This window comes from Myotis daubentonii, chromosome 18 (genome assembly GCF_963259705.1).
Source record: "Myotis daubentonii chromosome 18, mMyoDau2.1, whole genome shotgun sequence".
Taxonomy (NCBI): Eukaryota; Metazoa; Chordata; class Mammalia; order Chiroptera; family Vespertilionidae; genus Myotis; species Myotis daubentonii.
The window spans coordinates 1487195-1507534 of NC_081857.1; the positions used below are offsets into that span (position 1 = coordinate 1487195).

The 20340-nt window shown below is 54.1% G+C and overlaps 1 protein-coding gene across 5 annotated transcripts in view; it reads left to right on the plus strand.

Annotated features, from left to right (window-relative positions):
- The window catches only part of LOC132221064 (carboxyl-terminal PDZ ligand of neuronal nitric oxide synthase protein-like), a 126168-nt gene that overhangs the window by 93281 nt on the left and 12547 nt on the right, over window positions 1–20340 (plus strand). For 4 of the 5 annotated variants that reach the window (XM_059674987.1, XM_059674989.1, XM_059674991.1 and 1 more), the window contains 3 exons: window positions 9618–9759; window positions 14929–15095; window positions 15991–16158. In XM_059674987.1, coding sequence (XP_059530970.1) covers window positions 9618–9759; window positions 14929–15095; window positions 15991–16158 — 477 coding nt within the window. Of the gene's footprint in view, window positions 1–9617; window positions 9760–14928; window positions 15096–15990; window positions 16159–16359; window positions 17633–20340 lie in introns of those variants that run through there. The other variant, XM_059674992.1, reaches the window with a different exon arrangement.

A 20340-nucleotide genomic window follows, 5' to 3' on the forward strand; every position in this document is an offset into this window, starting at 1 on the left:
TTGTGGACTCCAGGGTTGGAGCTCAGAAGGTAGACACCCTGAGGCCACTTAAGAGACTAAAAATAACAATTAGCCTCCAGGCAAAAGGAGTTGCCCCACCCTGTTGAAAAAAATTCTCATCACACCTGAGGATGATTGCCTGGGGGGCAATTCAACTCAGAATCCTATCAGTCTATAGCAGGGGTGGGCAAACTTTTTGACTCGAGGGCCACAGTGGGTTCTTAAACTGGACCGGAGGGCCGGAACAAAAGCATGGATGGAGTGTTTGTGTGAACTAATATAAATTCAAAGTAAACATCATTACATAAAAGGGTACGGTCTTTTTTTCCAATAGTTTCATTCATTTCAAATGGGCCAGATCTGGCCCGCGAGCCGTAGTTTGCCCACAGCTGGTCTATAGGCAGAGGCCATCTCTGGAGGCTTTGAGTCTTTGCCTGATCTAATTAGTCAGAAACAGCCTGTAACACTGTCCTGCACTACAGATTGACAGGCGTAAAGGATCTACCTAATACAAGCATGTCAAACTAGCGGCCCGCAGGCTGCATGTGGCCCACAATGAATGTTTTTGCAGCCCAGCCAATATATGGTATGTAAGAAACGTTTCAAAAAAATTTTAATAACTTAATTTTTACAACGTCCTTTTATACATAATCCTATGGAATAAAAGCCTAGGTGGTCCTCGCGCCCTCACGTGTGACATCGTCACAAGATGGCCACCACAAGATGGCCACATGCACAGTGGAGTCAGGGCTTGGTGGCCGCTCCACGCGGTGAGGCCTGGGTGGTTCCGGCATCTCTGCTGCATTGCGCGAAGGAGGCAGGTCCTGGTGGAAGAGGCGGGTTGCAGCAGGGGAGGGCAGTTGGGGGCAATCGAGCTGGCAGGAGAGGACGGTTGGGGGCAATCAGGCCGGCTTGGGAGTGGTTAGGAGGCGATCAGGCTGGCAGGCAGAAGAGGTTAGGGGCAATCGGGCAGTCAGGCAGGCGAGTGGTTAGGAGCCAGCGGTGCCAGATTGTGAGAGGGATGTCCGAAGGGTCCCAGATTGGAGAGGATGCAGGCCCGGCTGCGGGACACCCCCTCCCTCATGCACAAATTTTGTACACCGGGCCTCTAGTCTATATATATAAAAGACTAATATGTTAAGTGTCCGTCCAGGTAATGACATCATGTAGCAATGCCCGCTTCCTCTCTCTCACGACTAGCCTCCTTGCAGTTTCTTTAGCCCAGGAACACAACTTGCTTTATAGCCAGGTGAAAATATTTTACACATTAACCAAATGTCTGTGAAGCATTTTCCATGCCTCATCTCATTTGATCCTCACAGAAGTCCTGGAGTAGGTAGATAGGAGACTCGGTGGAATCCTGTTTTCCTTTCATTAGCTGGAAAACAGAGATTTAGAAAGTTTAGAAACTTGACCCAACTGAAAAGATGTAGGAAATGATGGACCTTGAATATTACTTCAGGTTTTCTCACTGTGCAGAATATAGTCAAACACTGCTGCAATTAAATACTTTACCCTTTGTTATCCCTGCGTGATCTACAATAATAATCTGCTTAGTGCTGATACTTACTGCTGTGTTGCTGACAATTACCTGAAAGAGAAGTTGGGGTGCTTCACTGGGCTGGAAAAAGTTTAGCTACATCAGAAAGCAGATCTAATTAAGCAAGTTTATTCTATATATGTAAAAGGCTAAGTTGACTTGCACATGTGTGATGCATATAAAGCTCTCGCTGGCACCAATCACCCACATGTGTTTCCATCTGTCATTGTTGATCATGAATTTGATTGATATTTCTATTATAGAGAAAGGGCGATTAGCAATATTAAAATATTTTTTCTAATTAATTTCCTTTCAATGTGCATGAATTCGTGCACCAGGCCACTAGTTATTAATAACGAACTACAGTGTTCACTAATGACTGATTACTATAATCATGTTGCATTTATTTCTCTTACGCACCTTATGCGCAGATGCACTATTCTCTCCACTAGCAGTGAATATTTTAGCAGCCGATTGCCACATTATTAGTCTTGGACTGACTTCTTTGGTGTGCGCAACAGGAAATATTTCGCTTTCAGATAACAAGAAAAATAGGTTTATTTGCGTTATGCTTATTAATTTGTGCAGTTATTCAGTGTCTGGTAAGTTAATATTCAAGAAAAATATTAATTTTTATTAAAATGTTCTATTATTTTATATTAATGATGACTCATTTAACTCAGCCCTTTGTATTCAGCATGTCTCTATCAAAATAAACCTACGTTTCTATGAAAATTGAAGCTTTTGTGTTTTTGTGGCCTACATAAACTTAAACCTTGTTTTTTTGGCCTGTGTTAGCCTTTGAGTTTGACCTGCTTGACCTAATACATAATCACAAACCCAGGCAGCTAAAATGAGGAAAGAAAGAAACAACCCCCAAATGAAAGAACTAAATTCTCCAGAAGAAGAGATAAATGAAGCAGAGATAAGAAATTTATCTTAAACAGAGTCCATAGTAATGATTTTATAGATGCTCAACAGTATGAGAACAGATATACTATGAAAAAGAACACTCTAAAATAAAGAATGACATAACACAAATAACACATTGGAAGGAATATACAACATATTAGAGGAAGCTGAGGATAGAATCAGTGAATTAGAAGAAAAAGTTGAAAATATCACTCAATCACAGGACCAAAAAGAAAAAGAAAAAAACAATTATAAAATGGGGACAGCTTAAGGGAGCTGTGGGACAACATAAAACGTAAAAATATTCGAATAGCAGGTGTGCCAGAAGAGGCAGGAAGGTAGAAAGTGATAAAGAACATGTTTGAAGAAATAATGGCAGAAAATTTCCCTAACCTGATGAAGGAAAAAGTCACACAAGTTTAGGAGGCACAGAGAACCCCAAGCAAGAAGGACCCAAACAGGCCCATGCCCAAATACATCATAATTAAATGCGAGATATTAAAGACAAAGAATCTTAAAGGCAGCAAGAGAAAAGCAAACTGTTACCTACAAAAGAGTTCCTATAAGGCTGACACCTGATTTCTCATTAGAAACTCTACAGGCCAGAAGGGAATGTCATGTAGTACTCAAAGTAATGGGAAGCAAGGCTCTGACACCAAGATTATGATATCCAGCAAGGCTATCATTCAAAATAGACGGTCGAATAAAGAGTTTTCCATAAAAAATAAATAAATAAAAAGGTTAAAGGAGTACATCACTACCAAGCCAGCTATATAAGAATTGCTGAAGGGACTGCTGTTATGAAAAAAAGAAATAGAGAGAGAAACCTAGGATACAGAATTAAAATGGCAATAAATAAGTGCCTATCAGTAATATCCTTAAATGAAAATGGATTAAGTGCTCCAATCAAAAGGCATAGGGTAGCTGAATGGATACAAAAACATAACCCAACTATATGCTGTCTACAAGAGACCCACCTCAGAACAAAAGACACACACAGGATGAGAGTGAAGGGATGGAAAAAATTTTTCCATGCAAATGGAAATAAATAAATAAAAGAAAAAGCTGGAGTAGCAATATGCATATCCGACAAAATAGATTTCAAAATGAAGGCTATCACAAGAAACAACAAAGGTCACTACATAATACTAAAGGGATCAATCCAACAAGAGGATATAACCCTGGTAAACAGATATGCACCAATATAGGAGCACCTAATTATATTTAAAAAAAAAAAAACTTCTGAAGGACTTTAACAGAGAGATGGACAATAATGCAGTCATAGTAGGGGACGTCAATACCCCGCTGACTTCACTGGATAGATCTTCCAGACAAAAACTTAACAAGTAAACAGTGACTCTAAAGGACACACTGGATCAGATGGATTTAGTTGACATTTATAGAACATTTCACCCCAAAGCAGCAGAATATACATTCTTCTCAAGTGTACGTGGACCATTCACAAAGATGAACTACATATTGAGACACAAAACAAGTTCCTACACGTAAAAAATATTGAAATATATCAAGCATTTTTTCGGATCACAGTGGAATGAAATTAGAAATCAACTACAGTAAAAACACCCCAAAACATTCAAACACATGGAGGCTAAATAGCATGTTATTAAACAATGAATAGGTTACCAATGAGATCAAGAAAGAAATAAAAAACTTCCTGGAAATAAATAAAAATGAACATACAATAACCCCAAATCTCTGGGACACAGCAAAAACAGTCTTGAGAGGGAAGTTTATAGCACTACAGGCATACCTCAAAAAACAGGAAACATCAGCAATATACTGTTTAACTCTACAACTTAAAGAACTAGAAACTGAACAACAAGAAAAGCTCAGAGTAAGTAGAAGGAAGAAATAATAAAGATTAGAGCAGAAACAAATGACATAAAGACCAAAAAAACAACAACAAACAAACAAAACCCAACCACTGAAACCAAGAGTTGGTTCTTTGAAAGGATAAGCAAAATTGATAAACTGTTAACCAAATTCATCAAGAAACAAAGAGAGAGGGCCCAAATAAATAAAATCAGAAATAAAAGTGGACACCACGACACCACAGAAATACAAAGGATTGTAAGAAAATACTATAAACAACTATATGCCAACAAGCTGGACAATGTGGATGAAATGGACAAATTCCTCGAAAATTACAATCTCTCAAAACTGAATCAGGAGGAATCAGAAAACCTGAATATGCCAATAACAGCTGAGGAAATAGAAGCAGTAATCAAAAAACTCCCAGCAAACTAAAGCCTAGGTCTGGATGGCTTTACTGGGGAATTGTATGAAACATTCAAAGAACTAACACCTATACTCCTCAAACTATTCCAAAAAATCCAAGAGGAAGAAACACTTCCAAGCTCTTTCTGCGAAGCCAGCATTATCCTGATTCCAAAACCAGATGAAGACACTACAAAGAAAGAAAATCGCAGGCCAATATCCCTGATGAACATAGATGCTAAAATCCTCAACAAAATATTAGCAAGTTGCATCCAGCAATATATTAAAAAGATCATGCACCATGATCAAGTAGGATTTATTCCAGTAATCCAAGGCTGATACAATATTCGCAAATCAATAAAAGTGATACATCACATAAACAAACTGAAAGACAAAAATCACATGATTATATCAATATATGGAGAAAAAGCTTTCGACAAAATCCAACACCCATCCTATATAATAAAAGCCTAATATGCAAATCGACCAACTGGTGGAACGACTGGTCGGTATGATGCACACTGACCACCAGGAGGCAGATGCTCAATGCAGGAGCTGCCTCCAGCCCAGAGGCCTCAGGCCAGCTGGTGAGTAGGCCAGCGCCACCCCCCTATCGCTGGCCAGGCCTAGGGACCCTACCCATGCATGAATTTTGTGCACCGGTCCTATAGTTTTTGATAAAAATTCTCAACAAAATGGGAATAGAGGGAGCCTATCTCAACATGATAACGGCCATATATGACAAACCTACAGCGAGCATCATACTCAATGGGCAAAAACTAAAACCCTTTCCCCCAAGAACAGGAACAAGACAGAGGATGTCCTCTTTCACCACTCTTACTCAGCATAGAACTGGAAGTCCTAGCCACCGTGATCAGACAAGAAGTAGAAATAAAAGACATCCAAATTGGAAAACAGGAAGTTAAACTGTCATTATTCATAGATGACATGATATTGTACATAGAAAACCCCAAAGACTTCAACAAAAAACTACTAGACTTAATAAATGAATTCGGCAATGTAGCAGGATACAAAATCCACACCCAGAAATCTATGGCTTTTTTATACAACAATAATGAACTTATAGAAAGAGAAACTAAAAAAATAAAAATCCCATTTACCATTGCAATAAAAAAAATTAAGATACCTAGGAATAAACTTAACCAAAGAGGTAAAAAACTTGTACTCAGAAAACTAGAGGATGTTGAAAAGAGAGAGACGTAGATATAAACAAATGGAAGAATATACCATGTTCATGGATTGGTAGAATCAACATCATTAAAATGTCCATACTACCCAAGGCAATCTACAGATTTGATGCAATCCCTGTTAAAATACCAACAGCATATTTCACAAAGCTAGAACAAATATTCCAAAAAATTACATGGAATCAAAAAAGACCCTGAATAGCTGCAGCAATTTTGATAAGGAATAACAAAGTTGGAGGAATGACAATACCAGATATTAAGTTATACTATAAAGCCTCTGTAATCAAAACTGCCTGGTACTGGCACAAGAATAGGCATATTGATCAATGGAACAGAACAGAGACCGCAAACATCAATCCAAGCCGTTACACTCAATTAATATTTGACAAAGGAGGCAAGAGCATACAGTGGAGTCAAGACAGTCTCCTCAATAAATGGTGCTGGGAAAATTGGACAGATATATGCAAAAAAAAATGAAACTAGATCACCAACTTACCCCATACACAGGAATAAACTCAAAATGGATAAAAGACTTAAGTGTAAGTCATGAAACCATAAAAATCCTAGAAGAAACCATAGGCAGCAAAATCTCAGACATCTCTCATAGCAATATGTTTACAGATACCTCTCCTAGGGCAAAGGAAACTAAGGAGAAAACAAATGAGACTACGTCAAAATAAAAAGCTTCTGCAGAGCAAAAGAAACCATCAGCAAAATGAAAAGGGAGCCCACTGCATGGGGGAACAAATTTGGCAACGATACATCTGATAAAGGGTTGATATCCAAAATACATAAGGAATTCATACAACTTAACAAAAGGAAGACAAACAATCCAATTAAAAGTGGCCAAGAGACATATGAAAAAATGCTCAAAGTCACTAATCATCCGAGAGATACAAATCAAAACAACAATGAGGTACCACATCACACCTGTCAGAATGACTACCATCAACAAATCAACAAATGACAAGTGCTGGCGAGAATGTGGAGACAAGTGAACCCTAGTTCACTGCTGGTGGGAATGCAGACTGATGCAGCCACTACAGAAAACAGTAAGGAGTTTCCTCAAAAAATTAAATATGGATCTGCCATTTGACCTAGAGATCCCACTTCTAGGAATATATCCTAAGAAACCTGAAGTTCCGATCAGAAAGGACATATGCACCCCTCTGTTCATAGCAGCACAGTTTACAATAGCTAAGATCTGGAAACAGCCCAAGTGCCCATCAGCAGGTGAGTGGATAAAGAAGCTGTGGTACATCTACACGATGGAATACTATGCAGCAGTAAAAGAGAAGGCTCTCTTACCCTTTGAGACAGTATGGAGGGGCCTGGAAAGTTTCATGTTAAGTGAAATAAGTCAGAGAAAGACAAGTATGACATGATCGCACTCATATGGGGAACCTAAGTAACAAAATAAACTGATGAACGGAATGGACCCAGAGGCATGGAAGCAGGGAAGGAGGCGGAATCTCAGAGGGAAGGAGGGGGAGGGTGGGTGGGAAGTAATCAACCAAAGACCTTGAATGCATACATGCATGGCCCATGGACACAGACAGTAAGGTGCTGAAGGCCTGGGGTGGGGAGGGAGAGGACGGTGGTGGCCTGGAGGGGGTGAATGGGGGAAGAAGGGGACAAATGTGATATTTCAACAATAAAGAATTACTTTAAAAAACACACAACAGATTCACGATTAACTAATTGCTCTTGGACCAGGAGCCGGAATCAGCCTCTGAACTGCGTTGTCGCTTCTGCCTGGGCGCCCCTCACTCTGAGGACCACACCTGCCAGGAGGGAGGCCCAGAGGCAGAGCTGTTGCTGCGTCCTGGGCTAGACGGAGGGGTGGCCGGGGGCTTTGTCAACGTGAGTCAGTCGGTGGTTTAAAGAAACTCATCTGTGTGTCCCGAGGGCAAGTGGTACAAGGTCAGTCTCCAAAGTCACCAGTTCCATGCTCCCTGAGCTCCGGCTTCTCCGCAGTCGCTGGGAGCCGCCCTGCAGTCTGCGCGCCCCTCCTGCTCTGAAGACACCTTAGCGGCCGCAGCAGCCTGGCCCACAGCTGGGAGCCCGCAGCTGCTCTGGGTCGCTAAGAGAAAGTGGGTTTTGGACAGAAGACTTGATCCATGGCCACGTGCTTTCCGGGCTTATGTAAAGCCAACCTGGATTTGTACAGAAATGATGCTTTCAGAGAACATCCAGTCAATGCCAAACCACAGCCAGACCTGGCGCTGGCAAAGGCTGCCTGTCCCACTCGCGGGCTCTGCATCGTGCTGGCTGCCAGGCACCAGGCCTGGCCCGCGAGGTGAGCGCTGCGGTGCGGCCAGGGGATGGAGGCGCTCCTGGAGGCCTCTCTGTCGGGGCCCGAGGCTTACTCACTGCTCAGGCCTGGGCGGCAGGCGGCCAGTGGCCCGGGACACCGCCCTGTCCGCGGCAGGTGGGCCCTCCTGGCCACCTTCAGGTATCTTCCCCGCAAAAGGCTCTGACACAGACTCCTGCGCCATTTCTGAGACTGGCATGCTCTGGCCTCGATGCCAAGAGGCCTCCGGAGCCACCTGGCTTGGAAGCCGCCGGGCAGCCTCGGGTCACACCCAGAGCGCGGCCTGGAGTGCTGCTCCGCGCGGATCCCGGTGCAGAGCGTCCTGCACACGACACCAGAGAACAGAGCAGAATCCAGGGTGTGAGAAGCACAGGGTTCACGGTCACCCCACAGGGCGGGGCTCCTGGCGCCTCCCAGCCTGGGCGCTGCTTCAGCTGTCAGTCATCAGCTGTCGCTCTTCGGCTGTCACTCTTCGGCTGTCACTCATTGGTGGTCACTCATTGGCTGGTGAGGGGACTGTGGTGTCGCCACAGGGGTTGAAGGTGGGGTCACCGGGTGGTCACAGCTGACCCAAAGCTAGATCACCCCAAGTGCGAGTAGTCTGAGACTCAGGTGTAGAGTGACAGCCACAATTGAGGTAAAGGAACGGCAGTCCAAGGTGGTGCGTGTCGGGGGCGGGGTCAGAGAAGCGTGTGCTGAGCCCCTGCCTGAGCCCGGACTCCCCTCGGTCTCTGAGAGGCAGAGGGCAGACTCCCCTGTCACAGTGCGGGATCCGCCTTCCCCGCGGCTGTGTGCATCCCCCAGGCTTGGCGTCGGCTCCTCTGAGTCCCTCCTCTCCTGGCCATTTCTGGTCTTACCTCTTCAGGTTCCGGGAAGAGATTAAATAGCAAAACAAAGGAGAAGGCGGTACCAGGGACGCCGGGTGCAGGCTCCCCAAAGCTGAGCGCTGCCTGTGTGCTCCTGGGCCTTGGGGCCTGGGGCTCCGGCTTCCGCTGCTGCTCAGCTCCCTGGCACCTGGCAGACTAGGGTGCAGGGCTTCGGGCCCCACGTCTCCAGCAGAGAGCGTGGTCAGCAAAGGGTTCCCGAGAGTGTGGACCAACCCTTCTGCTACCCTGGAGGAGGCGTTGGTGTTGGCCGAGTCGGAGTGGGGTGTTTGCTCTGTCCTTTCTGCTGGCCCACGGTGCCAGGACTGAGGTGGCCTGTGTGCTGTCTGGAGTGTCCCAGGAAGGGACGGCCGTGCTTCCCTGTGGGCGTGTGCACGTCCGAGCACCTTAGGTTTCGTCTCTCTCCTTGGCTGGCCCAGCTGCTGGCCACCTGTCCCTTGGACGTCCTGCTCCTACCCCGACCCCTGTGTCCTCGCCGAGGGTCACTGCATCCTTTGCCCACGTCTCCGCTCTCCCCGCAGAGCCAAGCCATGCGGATCGTCCGGACAGTGGGGCAGGCCTTCGAGGTGTGCCACAAGCTGAGCCTGCAGCACACGCAGCAGAGCGCGGACGGCCAGGAGGACGGGGACAGCGAGTGGCACAGCCACAGCTCCGGGGACCCAGGTAGGCCGTCGCCACCGGGATTGGCAGGCAGGCAGACTTAGGCAGCCCCGCCGTCTCGGACCTAAAATGCTTACTTTCCCTACTTCTCTCTAGATTCCAAATTTTCCTTAAGGAGCATGTACTCTTGTAGCAGACAGTTGATGTGTTTAAACTGTCAAACAAGGAAGCCTTTAAGCGCGACATCAGGAACCACATTTTATTTTTTTTTTTAAATATATTTTATTGATTTTTTCCCAGAGAGGAAGGGAGAGGGTTAGAGAGTTAGAAACATCGATGAGAGAGAAACGTTGATCAGCTGCCTCCTGCACGCTCCCTACTGGGTATATGCCCGCAACCAAGGTACATGCCCTTGACCGGAATCGAACCTGGGACCTGTGTGCTGTCTGGAGTGTCCCAGGAAGGGACGGCCGTGCTTCCCTGTGGGAGTGTGCACGTCCGAGTGGCACATCCACAGGCCGATGCTCTATCCACTGAGCCAAACTGGTCAGGCAGGAACCACATTTTAAAGGCAGGGCTGACTCCCAAGACCATTCTGCTCCCATCGGAGGGTAGAGCTCCCCGCTGCCACGGGGCTTCCGCTCCTCTTTCTGAATTCTTCCGTCCCGGGAACCTCAGTGCGGACATTTTCCTGATAGCTTCCATTTTTTATCTGGAAGATAGACTGAAACAACTAGAAATAATAACTCCTTTGGTGGTAATTTCCTCAAATCACAGGACTGTACATGAGACTCAGCTAATGGCATTTTCTGAATCCCACTACCCCTGGGGAGCATGTCACTGACTTTCTACGTGTGGACATTTCCTGTCCATTTTAGGAAAACCCGTCAGGCCCAGTGCGGTTCCTGCAGTTTAGGATGAGAAGCAAAGCGCTGAGTGGGGCTCTCCCAGGAGGCCAGGCCGGGGTCAGGCGGGTCGGCGGTGCTCCCTGCATGTCACAAGGGCTTCTGCGACGACAGGAAGTGGCAGGGCCCTCCTGTCCCTGTGCAGATGTAGGTGTGGCCTGTGGGGCGATGTGAGTTGTATCATCAGGTGACATACACAGGTTCATGTCAAGGGGAGCAGGTGCTGCGGTGTGGAGAGCCCGCGTGTGCAGGCGGCCTGGAGACTGGACGGAGCTGCAGTTTGAGGCCAAAGGTGGTCTCCCTCCTCCTCTCGGGAGGTGGGCTTTGTTCCCCTGAGACCTCCACCTGATTGGGTGAGACCCACCCACCCCAAATGGGGTAACCGGCGTGACTCTCCGTCCGCTGACTCACACGTTAACCTCTCCTGAGAAACACCTTCTCAGCAACATCAGATAATGCTGGTTCAAACGCCACGCTGGCACACATCGCTAACCGTCACACAAGTGACACGCCGACGGTGTGGGGGCTGCGGGGCTGGCAGCCCACAGGGGCAGCTGAGCCTGGGCCCTGGCACTTCTCAGTGGGCGATCACGTAAGCTTCCCCAGCCTCTCTGGATCTTTCTTTCCTCATCTGCCGGGGGTTGTGAGACGATGCGTGTAAGTCAGCATCGTGCCAGCGAATAGCAGTGCAAACACGCACCAGCTGTTGGCGGCTTCCCCGTTCTGAGTGTGACCCGGCTCTGCGGGAGGGCGCCCCTGGCCCGGGCCGGCTGCGCAGTGCTTCTCGGGGCGCCTCCAGGCAGGGCCCCGGCCGGGAGCGGGCCTGCTTCGAGTGTCATGTTGGGCATACTGCCTGTCTGGCGGCACGTTTCCTTGGCGAGGACGGCTGCCTCCGCCTCCCGGTCACACATTTTGCGGCCGCACTTGCCTTGTTCCTGCCCACAGCTGTCGGGGGACGTGTCTCCTCTCTGTAAGAGCCTTCCCGGCGCATTGCCGACTCCTTCGGGTCCTCCGTGCTCTGGGCACCCGCCACGCCAGCTGACCGGTTGGCGGAATGAGAGGCTCGTTTTTGTAAAGACTCTCCCTCCCACGTCAGGGAGCTTTCCAGCAGGGGGTCCCTTCCAGAGGAGGGGGGCCGCCGTGGGAGCGGGCAGTGCGCCCCGCTGTCTGGGGCCTGTCGGCGTCCCTCTGGGCCTCCGCAGGGCTTGGGCATGTGTCCTCGGTCACTGTGTGTCCTCTCCTCCCCATCCTGCCCCCCGTCCCAACCCGGGGCCGATTGCCTTTTGTCTGTCTTGGCAGCAGCTGCCCGGGCCAGTCCCGGGGCTGGGGGCCAGGGGCCGCTCTGCCCCGCGGCTTTCCTTGACTCCCAAGAGGGTTTCCTGGGAGAGGCCCCGTTCCCTGGGAGGCAGCCCGCCTCCCAGCAGCACCAGCCCCCCTGGGGAAGAAGAGAGCTTCCGGAAGACACCCTCCCCATCTCGATGGCTATTTATTGTACCTGTTACCTCTGCTGGACCTGGGCATCCTGCTCACCTGTGCCCCCTATCACCTGTGCCCCCGGACCTGTTCCTCTCCCCCACACACCTGTTCCTCTCCTCACACACCTGTCCCTCCTCCCACACACCTGTTCCTCTCCCCACACACCTGTTCTTCTCACACACCTGTTCCTCTCCCCACACACCTTTCCTCTTTCCCACACACCTGTTCCTCTCCTCACACACCTGTAAATCTCCCCCACACACCTGTTCCTCTCCCCACACACCTGTCCCTCCCCCCACACACCTGTTCCTCTCCCCACACACCTGTCCCTCCCCCCACACACCTGTTCCTCTCCTCACACACCTGTAAATCTCCCCCACACACCTGTTCCTCTCCCCACACACCTGTCCCTCCCCCCACACACCTGTTCCTCTCCTCACACACCTGTAAATCTCCCCCACACACCTGTTCCTCTCCCCACACACCTGTCCCTCCCCCCACACACCTGTTCCTCTCCTCACACACCTGTAAATCTCCCCCACACACCTGTTCCTCTCCCCACACACCTGTTCTTCTCACACACCTGTTCCTCTCCTCACACACCTGTAAATCTCCCCCACACACCTGTTCCTCTCCCCACACACCTGTCCCTCCCCCCACACACCTGTTCCTCTCCTCACACACCTGTAAATCTCCCCCACACACCTGTTCCTCTCCCCACACACCTGTTCTTCTCACACACCTGTTCCTCTCCTCACACACCTGTAAATCTCCCCCACACACCTGTTCCTCTCCCCACACACCTGTCCCTCCCCCCACACACCTGTTCCTCTCCTCACACACCTGTAAATCTCCCCCACACACCTGTTCCTCTCCCCACACACCTGTTCCTCTTTCCCACACACCTGTTCCTCTCCTCACACACCTGTAAATCTCCCCCACACACCTGTTCCTCTCCCCACACACCTGTCCCTCCCCCCACACACCTGTCCCTCCTCCCACACACCTGTTCCTCTCCCCACACACCTGTCCCTCCCCCCACACACCTGTCCCTCCTCCCACACACCTGTTCCTCTCCTCACACACCTGTAAATCTCCCCCACACACCTGTCCCTCCCCCCTCACACCTGTCCCTCCTCCCACACACCTGTTCCTCTCCCCACACACCTGTCCCTCCCCCCACACACCTGTTCCTCTCCTCACACACCTGTAAATCTCCCCCACACACCTGTTCCTCTCCCCACACACCTGTCCCTCCCCCCACACACCTGTTCCTCTCCTCACACACCTGTAAATCTCCCCCACACCTGTGCCCCATATCTGTTCCTCTCCCCATACACCTGTTCCTCTCCCCACACACCTATTTCTCTACCCCATACACCTGTTCCTCTACCCCACACAGCTGCTCCTCCCCCCCACACACACACCTGTTCTTCCCCCACAGCTGTGCCTCTCCTCACACACCTATGCCCCCACACTTGTCCCTTTCTCTCACACTTGTGCCTCCCCCTACACCTGCTCTCACACACCTGCGCCCCACCTCATCAGACCACCACTGCCTGATCATTGGTTTCTCCTTATTCCAGTTCTTTCCTTCATTGGACAGATGTTTGTCCAGTCCCCCGACGAGCCAGTCTCGATTCTGGGACACTGTAAGCGAGACAATGGGCCCTATTGGCGAGGAACTCACAGTCAGAGTTGGGTGTGGACACAAACCAGTGACCGATCAACTCGATCATTTTGGTTTGTGTAGACAAGCGGGTGAGGTGGGCCAGGGCAGGTGGACTCCGGGCGGGAGGCAGACGGTGCCCTGGTTCAAGGCACCGAGCCTGGAGCCAGACTGGCGGCTTTGAGCCCCAGCCTTAGCAGCTGTGTGCCTCAGTTTCTTTATCTGTCAAATGGGGGTAATGACAGTGTTTGCCTCTTAGGTTGGCTATGAGGGTCAATAAGGTAATTACATGTAAAACCCTTAAATTTAGTACATAGAACATAGTACGTGCCATTTTAGCAGTAATATTGCAATTTTGAGGCAAAAAGTAGCCATTTCAAGCACTTTTGGACTGAGCTGATCACCTCTTGTTTGTGCGATGGGAAAGAATGGCGTCTCTTGGTGTTGCTGCCTGCTTCAGTCCTTCACGAAGGCCCCACCCTTGCTGGGCCCCTCCCCACAGGCCGTTTGCAGTCCTGGGTGCCATGCCACCCCGAGCCCCTTCCCCTCCTCACCACCTGAGCCGCTGGCTCTCCCCGCAGGGCTGCTGCCTCTGCCCTCTGCCCCGCCCACGCCTCCTCTTCCTCTCACGGGCGACACAGCCTCCTGCGAGCTCTGGCTTGTGTCTGCTGCTCCGTCCGGTGCAGTGAGAGCTCGGACTTCGCTTCCTCGTCTCGGTCCCGTAGGCTCTGTCAGGTCCATCCAGGCTGCTTCGTAAGTCCTGTCTGATGGGTGACTGAACGCAGCCTGGGGCAGGGTCAGAGCAGGCTCTGGGGGCCGGCCTTGAGCCTCCCTGTCCTCTTCCACCGCCACGCGACCCCTCCATCCAACTGGGCCTGACAGCCCCGGCGAGGCTGGGAGGCCCACGCCCTGAGCTGATGCCCCCCTGAGCTGGAATGAGGTTGACAGGACTCACCCCTCTCCCAGGGTCCCCACACCCTGTCAGCAGAGACATCACGTCCAGGATGGAGGAAATGCCGTCTTTGTTCCTAGACTTTAAAAATAGACTCTGTCTCACTGGGTTGGGAGCAGATGGACTTGCCTGGAAACAGGTGAGGATGTTGGGCAGCTATGGTGTTTCCTGGTGTGACACAGCGACACTGCTGTGTCCCACCCCTTCCCGCCTTCCCTGTTGTCCTGCAGGCCGCCAGCTCCCTGGAGCCGAGAGGGCCTCGCCAGCTACTGCGGAGGAGACGGACATCGACGCCGTGGAGGTCCCCGTCCCGGGTAGCGACGGCCTTGACTTCAGCCGCGGGGTGACCGACCTGGATGCTGTGAGGAAGGATGGCGCCTCCCACACAGACTCCAAGGTAGGCAGAGGTGCCCGCTCACGGCAGGGTGACAGGGTCCCCGGGCTCCTGACATACCCAGTCCACCCTGAGACACAGCCAGCCAGTGGGTGTCACCCCGCCCTCAGCGCCCGGTGGCTGGCGGCCAGCTCGTCAGGGGCAGCGTCTGCGCCGTCTGGAGGGCCCTCTGTGCCCGTCCTCTGCCTGTCTTCCTGGCGCCCTTGCCCTGGAGTGGAGTGGCCTCCGTCGGGTGCCCCTCACCTGCCTGAGGGCCAGCAGCAGGGGTCGGGGGCAGCCGCTCCTGCAGCGACATCTCTGCTCAGGGCTGTCTTAGTGGAAGTGGCCGCCTGCCAGGGGTGGCGGGAAGGGACAGGAAGTGCTTTCCACGGACAGGGAGGACCTCCCAGCCCTCGGCTGCATCGGTGCCAACTTCCGACTTCCGTCCTTGGCGGCTGTTGCTGAGAGCAGGCGGGGCTGCAGCAGCCTCAGGGGGCCACGCCCTCGATACCAGCAGGCCCTGGGGTCCAGCCCAAGGACACAGCAGAGGAAAGGGGTGCTGCCTCCATCCCTCCGTCCCACGCTGGGTGGTGGGAGCTGTGCTGCATGGAAATAGGTCCCCCCATGTCCGGAAGCTGAAGGAACTCAGCCACATGGCACAGTCAAAGGTGGGGCAGGTGAGGGGACGTGTCATTTCTGGTCCCATCACTGAGGAGCCGGTGCTGAGTGTCCGAGCAGGACTTCCTGCCTGCAGCCCCGCCCGGCGCTGCACCAGCTGCCCGGGCCGTCCACTCCACCCAGGCCACGCTCCCGAGCCCTTGGTGATGGGTGAGACCCCGCAGGTGCCCCCGCATAGCACAGAGAGTGAGGCCCCATGAAGCCCTGCCCAGGTCACGCTCAGTCTCCTCTGCTCCTGCAGGTGCCGCCCCAGGAGCCCGTGCCCACAGCCTCGCCCCGGATGCCGCTGCCCCCGCCCTGTGCACAGGCCCCGGGCGCGGGCACGCCGCTGTCCTCGCAGCACCAGCTGCAGCTCCTGCACCAGCTCCTCCAGCAGCAGCAGCAGCAGACGCAAGTGGCCGTGGCCCAGGTCCTGCTCAGCCTCCTCCCCGCCGCCCGGCTCCGCACGCACAGGCTGGATGTGCCCCCCCATGAGGGCCCAGGGCAGGTTTAAAGTCAGAGCCTGTGGATCGCTTGGCCGGACCCATGCTTTTGGGGCTGGGGGCGGGCGGGGGGTAGGGCACAGGGGCAGTGGTTTCTGTGTGTCCCGCTGAGCTGGGCTTGGCTGCTTGGCTGGATGTGGGAGGGGGGGGAGGTGAGTTGAGGTGACTTGGGAGGCAGGTGCTCCAGCCCCTCTGCTCCGCCTTGCTCATTGCTGGGGGTGGGAGGTGGCTTTGCAGTTAGGCCGTGACCCTGAGGCCCCCTTCCAGGAGCTTAGTGTGAATTTGTGCCAGACGCCTTGGCAGAGACCTGCCCCTGCGTCCAGCGCTTGTCCACGCGGTCCCTATGCCTTCGTCAGCGCCCCAGGTGTCCCAGTGGGTCTGGCACCCAATGGGCCTGGAGGTCACGCTGGTGGGAGCTCAGCTGTAGTGTCAGTCACAGCGAGAGGAGCTGGCTGAGGTCTGCAAGCAGAGTTGGTGGAGCCTGGAGGCTTGTTGGGGGGGGGGCCACTGGCTTGCAGAGGAGGGGAGCGAGTCCCCGTCGCTTCCTGCTTCCTCTGCTGAGGGAGGCCTCCGGCTCCACATGGCCCTGGGCGGCCAGGAGCGGTGGGACAAGACCACTCATCCCTTTAAGGCCGACTGACTGCGAGGTTGAGCCCTGCAGTCAGGAGGGCGGAGGTGGTGGGAGCGTCCTGGGGCTGGAGGTGGGCTTGCTGTGCGCTGAGGGGCACGTGTGAGCCCACAGCCCGGCGGGCGCATCCCCCAGACGGCGTGCAGGAAACACCGGTAGCCTGGCCACACCGGGCGGCCTCAGCTCGGGCCTGAGAGGACCTGTGGCACAGGCCCCGGGCGCCTTTGGCAGCCAGGCTTTGAGACGGGCATCAGTGGGCATGGCTCCCACGTGGTGTGGCCTGAAACGCCCACAGGAAGGAAGAGGCTGCTGCCCAGGCTCGGGGTCGTGGGTGCGCAGACCAGGGCCACGCGTGCAGCCGGGAAACACACTGCCGCTGTCGGCGACAGAAGCCTTCGCTGGGAGTGCCGCGTGCTGACGGCAGCACAAAGCCTGGGCTCGGCCGCCCACCGCTCACCCTTCCCAGAAGTTCCGGCGAACACGAATCATTCAGCGTATCAGTTGCCAAGTAATTATTATTTATCCACGAGTGGGCGTGGGCACGTTCCCGTCATGTCCTCAGAGATGCGCCCGAATCCGCAGTCACTGCTGAGGCCGACGAGGAGCCATTTCAAATGCACCATCTCCACAGCCGTGTGCACAGTATCCGTGGGCACAGCCCGCGGCCTGTGGCTTCCCACGGCTCACTGCCACCAGGACGCACCCCGCGTGCCAGCGAGGCCTCACCGCCGTCCTCTCCTCTGACGCTGGGCCGGGCCCACCTTCCGCTGCAGGTCTCCGCCCCTTTCTTCGCCTGGGAGAGCGTCTCCAGGGCTCTGCCCGGGCCCGGCTTTGGGTAAAGCTATGGTGTAAGGCACGTGGGTTAATAGACGGGCCTCCTGGCGTCTCCCACGCCTTCAAGCAGATGGACCCGCTGCGCGGGGTCTGCACCGGCAGCCCGCTCGGCCGACACTGCTGCCGCCACGCTGGGGCCTTGTCATTGAGCGCCAGCGGTCCCAGGGCCGCGGAGGGTGTGCCGTGGCCGCCCACTTCAGAGGGCACATCCGGGCCTCCACGAGACCCTGAAGAGCCTGCGATAAAGACAGTTTCTTGCAAACACCTGCCCCCTGCCCGGGGGGTGTTCCTTGTTGCTATTTACACCCCCACCCACTTACCATCAAGGCGAGCCCATCTCTGCTCTTGTCATTGGCAAGACTCAGTCTCAGACCTCAGCCTCCGCCACTCCTGAATTGGCTCTGTGCTGGTTCAGACGGCTGCCTGGCCTTGAGGCACTGGGCAAAGGGGGCGTGCCCTGTCACCTTTCCAGGTTAGACCTCCATCCCTCATGGACACAAGCCCCTCTGCCCTCCTTCCCCACCCAGCATGAGGCTCGCCTGGCTGCCCTAGCTCCTGCTTCTCGATGTACCAGTCAGGCAAGGCTGTGAACGGGGATGGGGGTGGGGGGGACACCTGCATGGCCATGGGCTGGGCCCACCTGCTCCCGGTGCTCTGGCCTGGCTGCCTGGCTGCAGCGGCGTCAGCCGCCTCCTTCCCGGTGGCTGGCTCCTGGTGAACTCATGCGGAGAAGGTTATTCTACTCAGTGTTGCTGCCTAAGACCTGCCCCCACCCGCGCCCTGCGCTTCATGGGACCAGTGTGGCCCCGAGGCTCCGTGATGGCCTGCGCTGTAGTGAGTTAGAGAAATGGCGCTCAGCCACTCTGCACCGGCCTGAGGTAGCATCTGTGCGCGGCTGCTCCCGTCCCAGCGCCCGTGCCCGGCCCCCTCGCATGCTGAGACGCCGGCCTCTGCCTGTGTGTCTGGGGTGGGGGCCAACAGCCACTCCCAGGCCTGTGCTCCCCGACTCCAGCCTGGCCCTGCCCCACTTCTGATGGAGGAGCTGGAGTCCAGGCAAGTGGGCAGTGGTCTGGCGCTGGGCGGGCTGAGGGTGGGAGCCAGTTTCGGGAGCAGCACAGAGGGAGGCCGAGCCCAGAGCTGGGCTGCATCAGGGACCTGCCCGGTGGTCTGTGCCAGGAGACGCGCATGTCTGTACCAGGGCTCAGCATTCTGACAGGAAAGGGCTGGACGCAGTGCAGGGCGGGGCGTGGGGACCGAGCACGCTCCGTGGGTGCTTCAAGGCCCATCGGCCTGCCGGGTTGGAGCACGGGCCATGGCGGCGGCGGCGGCGGCTGGAGCCTGTCCCCGTGTGCGGGCTGGCAGCGGCTCCGCACTGGTTCCAGACGGGCAGCCTCACGTTCGTGCTCCAGGGTGGCAACACCTGGGTGTCCCCGTGTTTGCAGAGCGCCCTGCTCGCTCCACCTCATGCAGCTGTGCCCCACCGGAGCTTGGCCACCTGCAGAGGAAGCTGCTCGCCCCCCCTCCCCCGCCCGTGTACCACATCCACCTGGGGGTGGGGTCATAGGTCTTCTGAGCCGCTAGGCAGCCCTGGGCTGGAGACAGTGAGGTGCAGGGAGAAGTGAGTCGCCTGCGGGAGCAGAGGGAGCCACGCGGGCCGCTGCCGGCCGGCCCTCCGGCTGGGATGTCCAGGTGCAGGAGCCCCCAGGTGCGGGCTGAGTGTGCAGAATCATCTGCTCTGTGCGCTGAAAGTTGAGTCTCACGTTTCTGTTTTGTCCTGAAGAGCCTAGAAACTGTCTGCTCAGCAGGCTCCGCTCAGCGACATGCCGGGCAGTAAGCCACGTGCAGGTGGAGTCCTCCGCTCCCTCCCACAGCCCCGTCCTGTTCCTCGGGACCAGCAGGTTTGGGGACGGGTGAAATGTCTCTGTGCCTCCGTTTGCAAGGGAGATAAAGCCTCACAGGCCCGCCCGGCGCCTGCCCTGACCTCGGTTCACGGGCGTCGGCTGAGGCCTTGGGGACGGCAGGTTTGCTTCAGAGGCCCCAGGCCTCCCCACTTCCCCCGGCCCCTCCTGGGAGCCATGAATGGAAAGTGGCTGCTGATCTCCTTAGTGGCTCCACTTAGAAGCAAGGTCAACCGCAAGGTCGTGGCTGAAATCTGCAAGAGGGAGGCGGCCACCCACTCAGAGGGGGTCTGCGTGCTGGTCTGGGGACAGGCTGTGGCTGCTGGGCCCTCGTTCAGCTTGGCCGATGGGGTTGGGGGCGGGCGAGGGGCAGGGGGGCTGCCGTTTTTACTCTTGGAGAAACGTGGGTTTTTCTGGCTTAAACTTCTCTTCAGAAATGCAGAGCCTTCCCGCCAGCTCCTCCGACGCCTTCCCACTGCCCTCCCGCCCCCGCCCCCCCGTGTGGGTCTTTCTCTGCACCTTGCCCACGGCTGCCACGCTCACGTCACCCCCACAGCGACCCCTTAATGCCCTTCTAGGCACAAGGTCACCTGTGTGAGCATCTTCCTGCCTGGGGCTCCATTTCCTCGGGGTCCTTCCTCTCAGTGTGTCCCACCGCGAGCTCCCCAGGAGCCGCCCGGGACACGCAGGCAGCAGGCCCAGTCCTGGGGCCATAGACATAGAAAGGGATGGACGGTCAGGGGACGGAG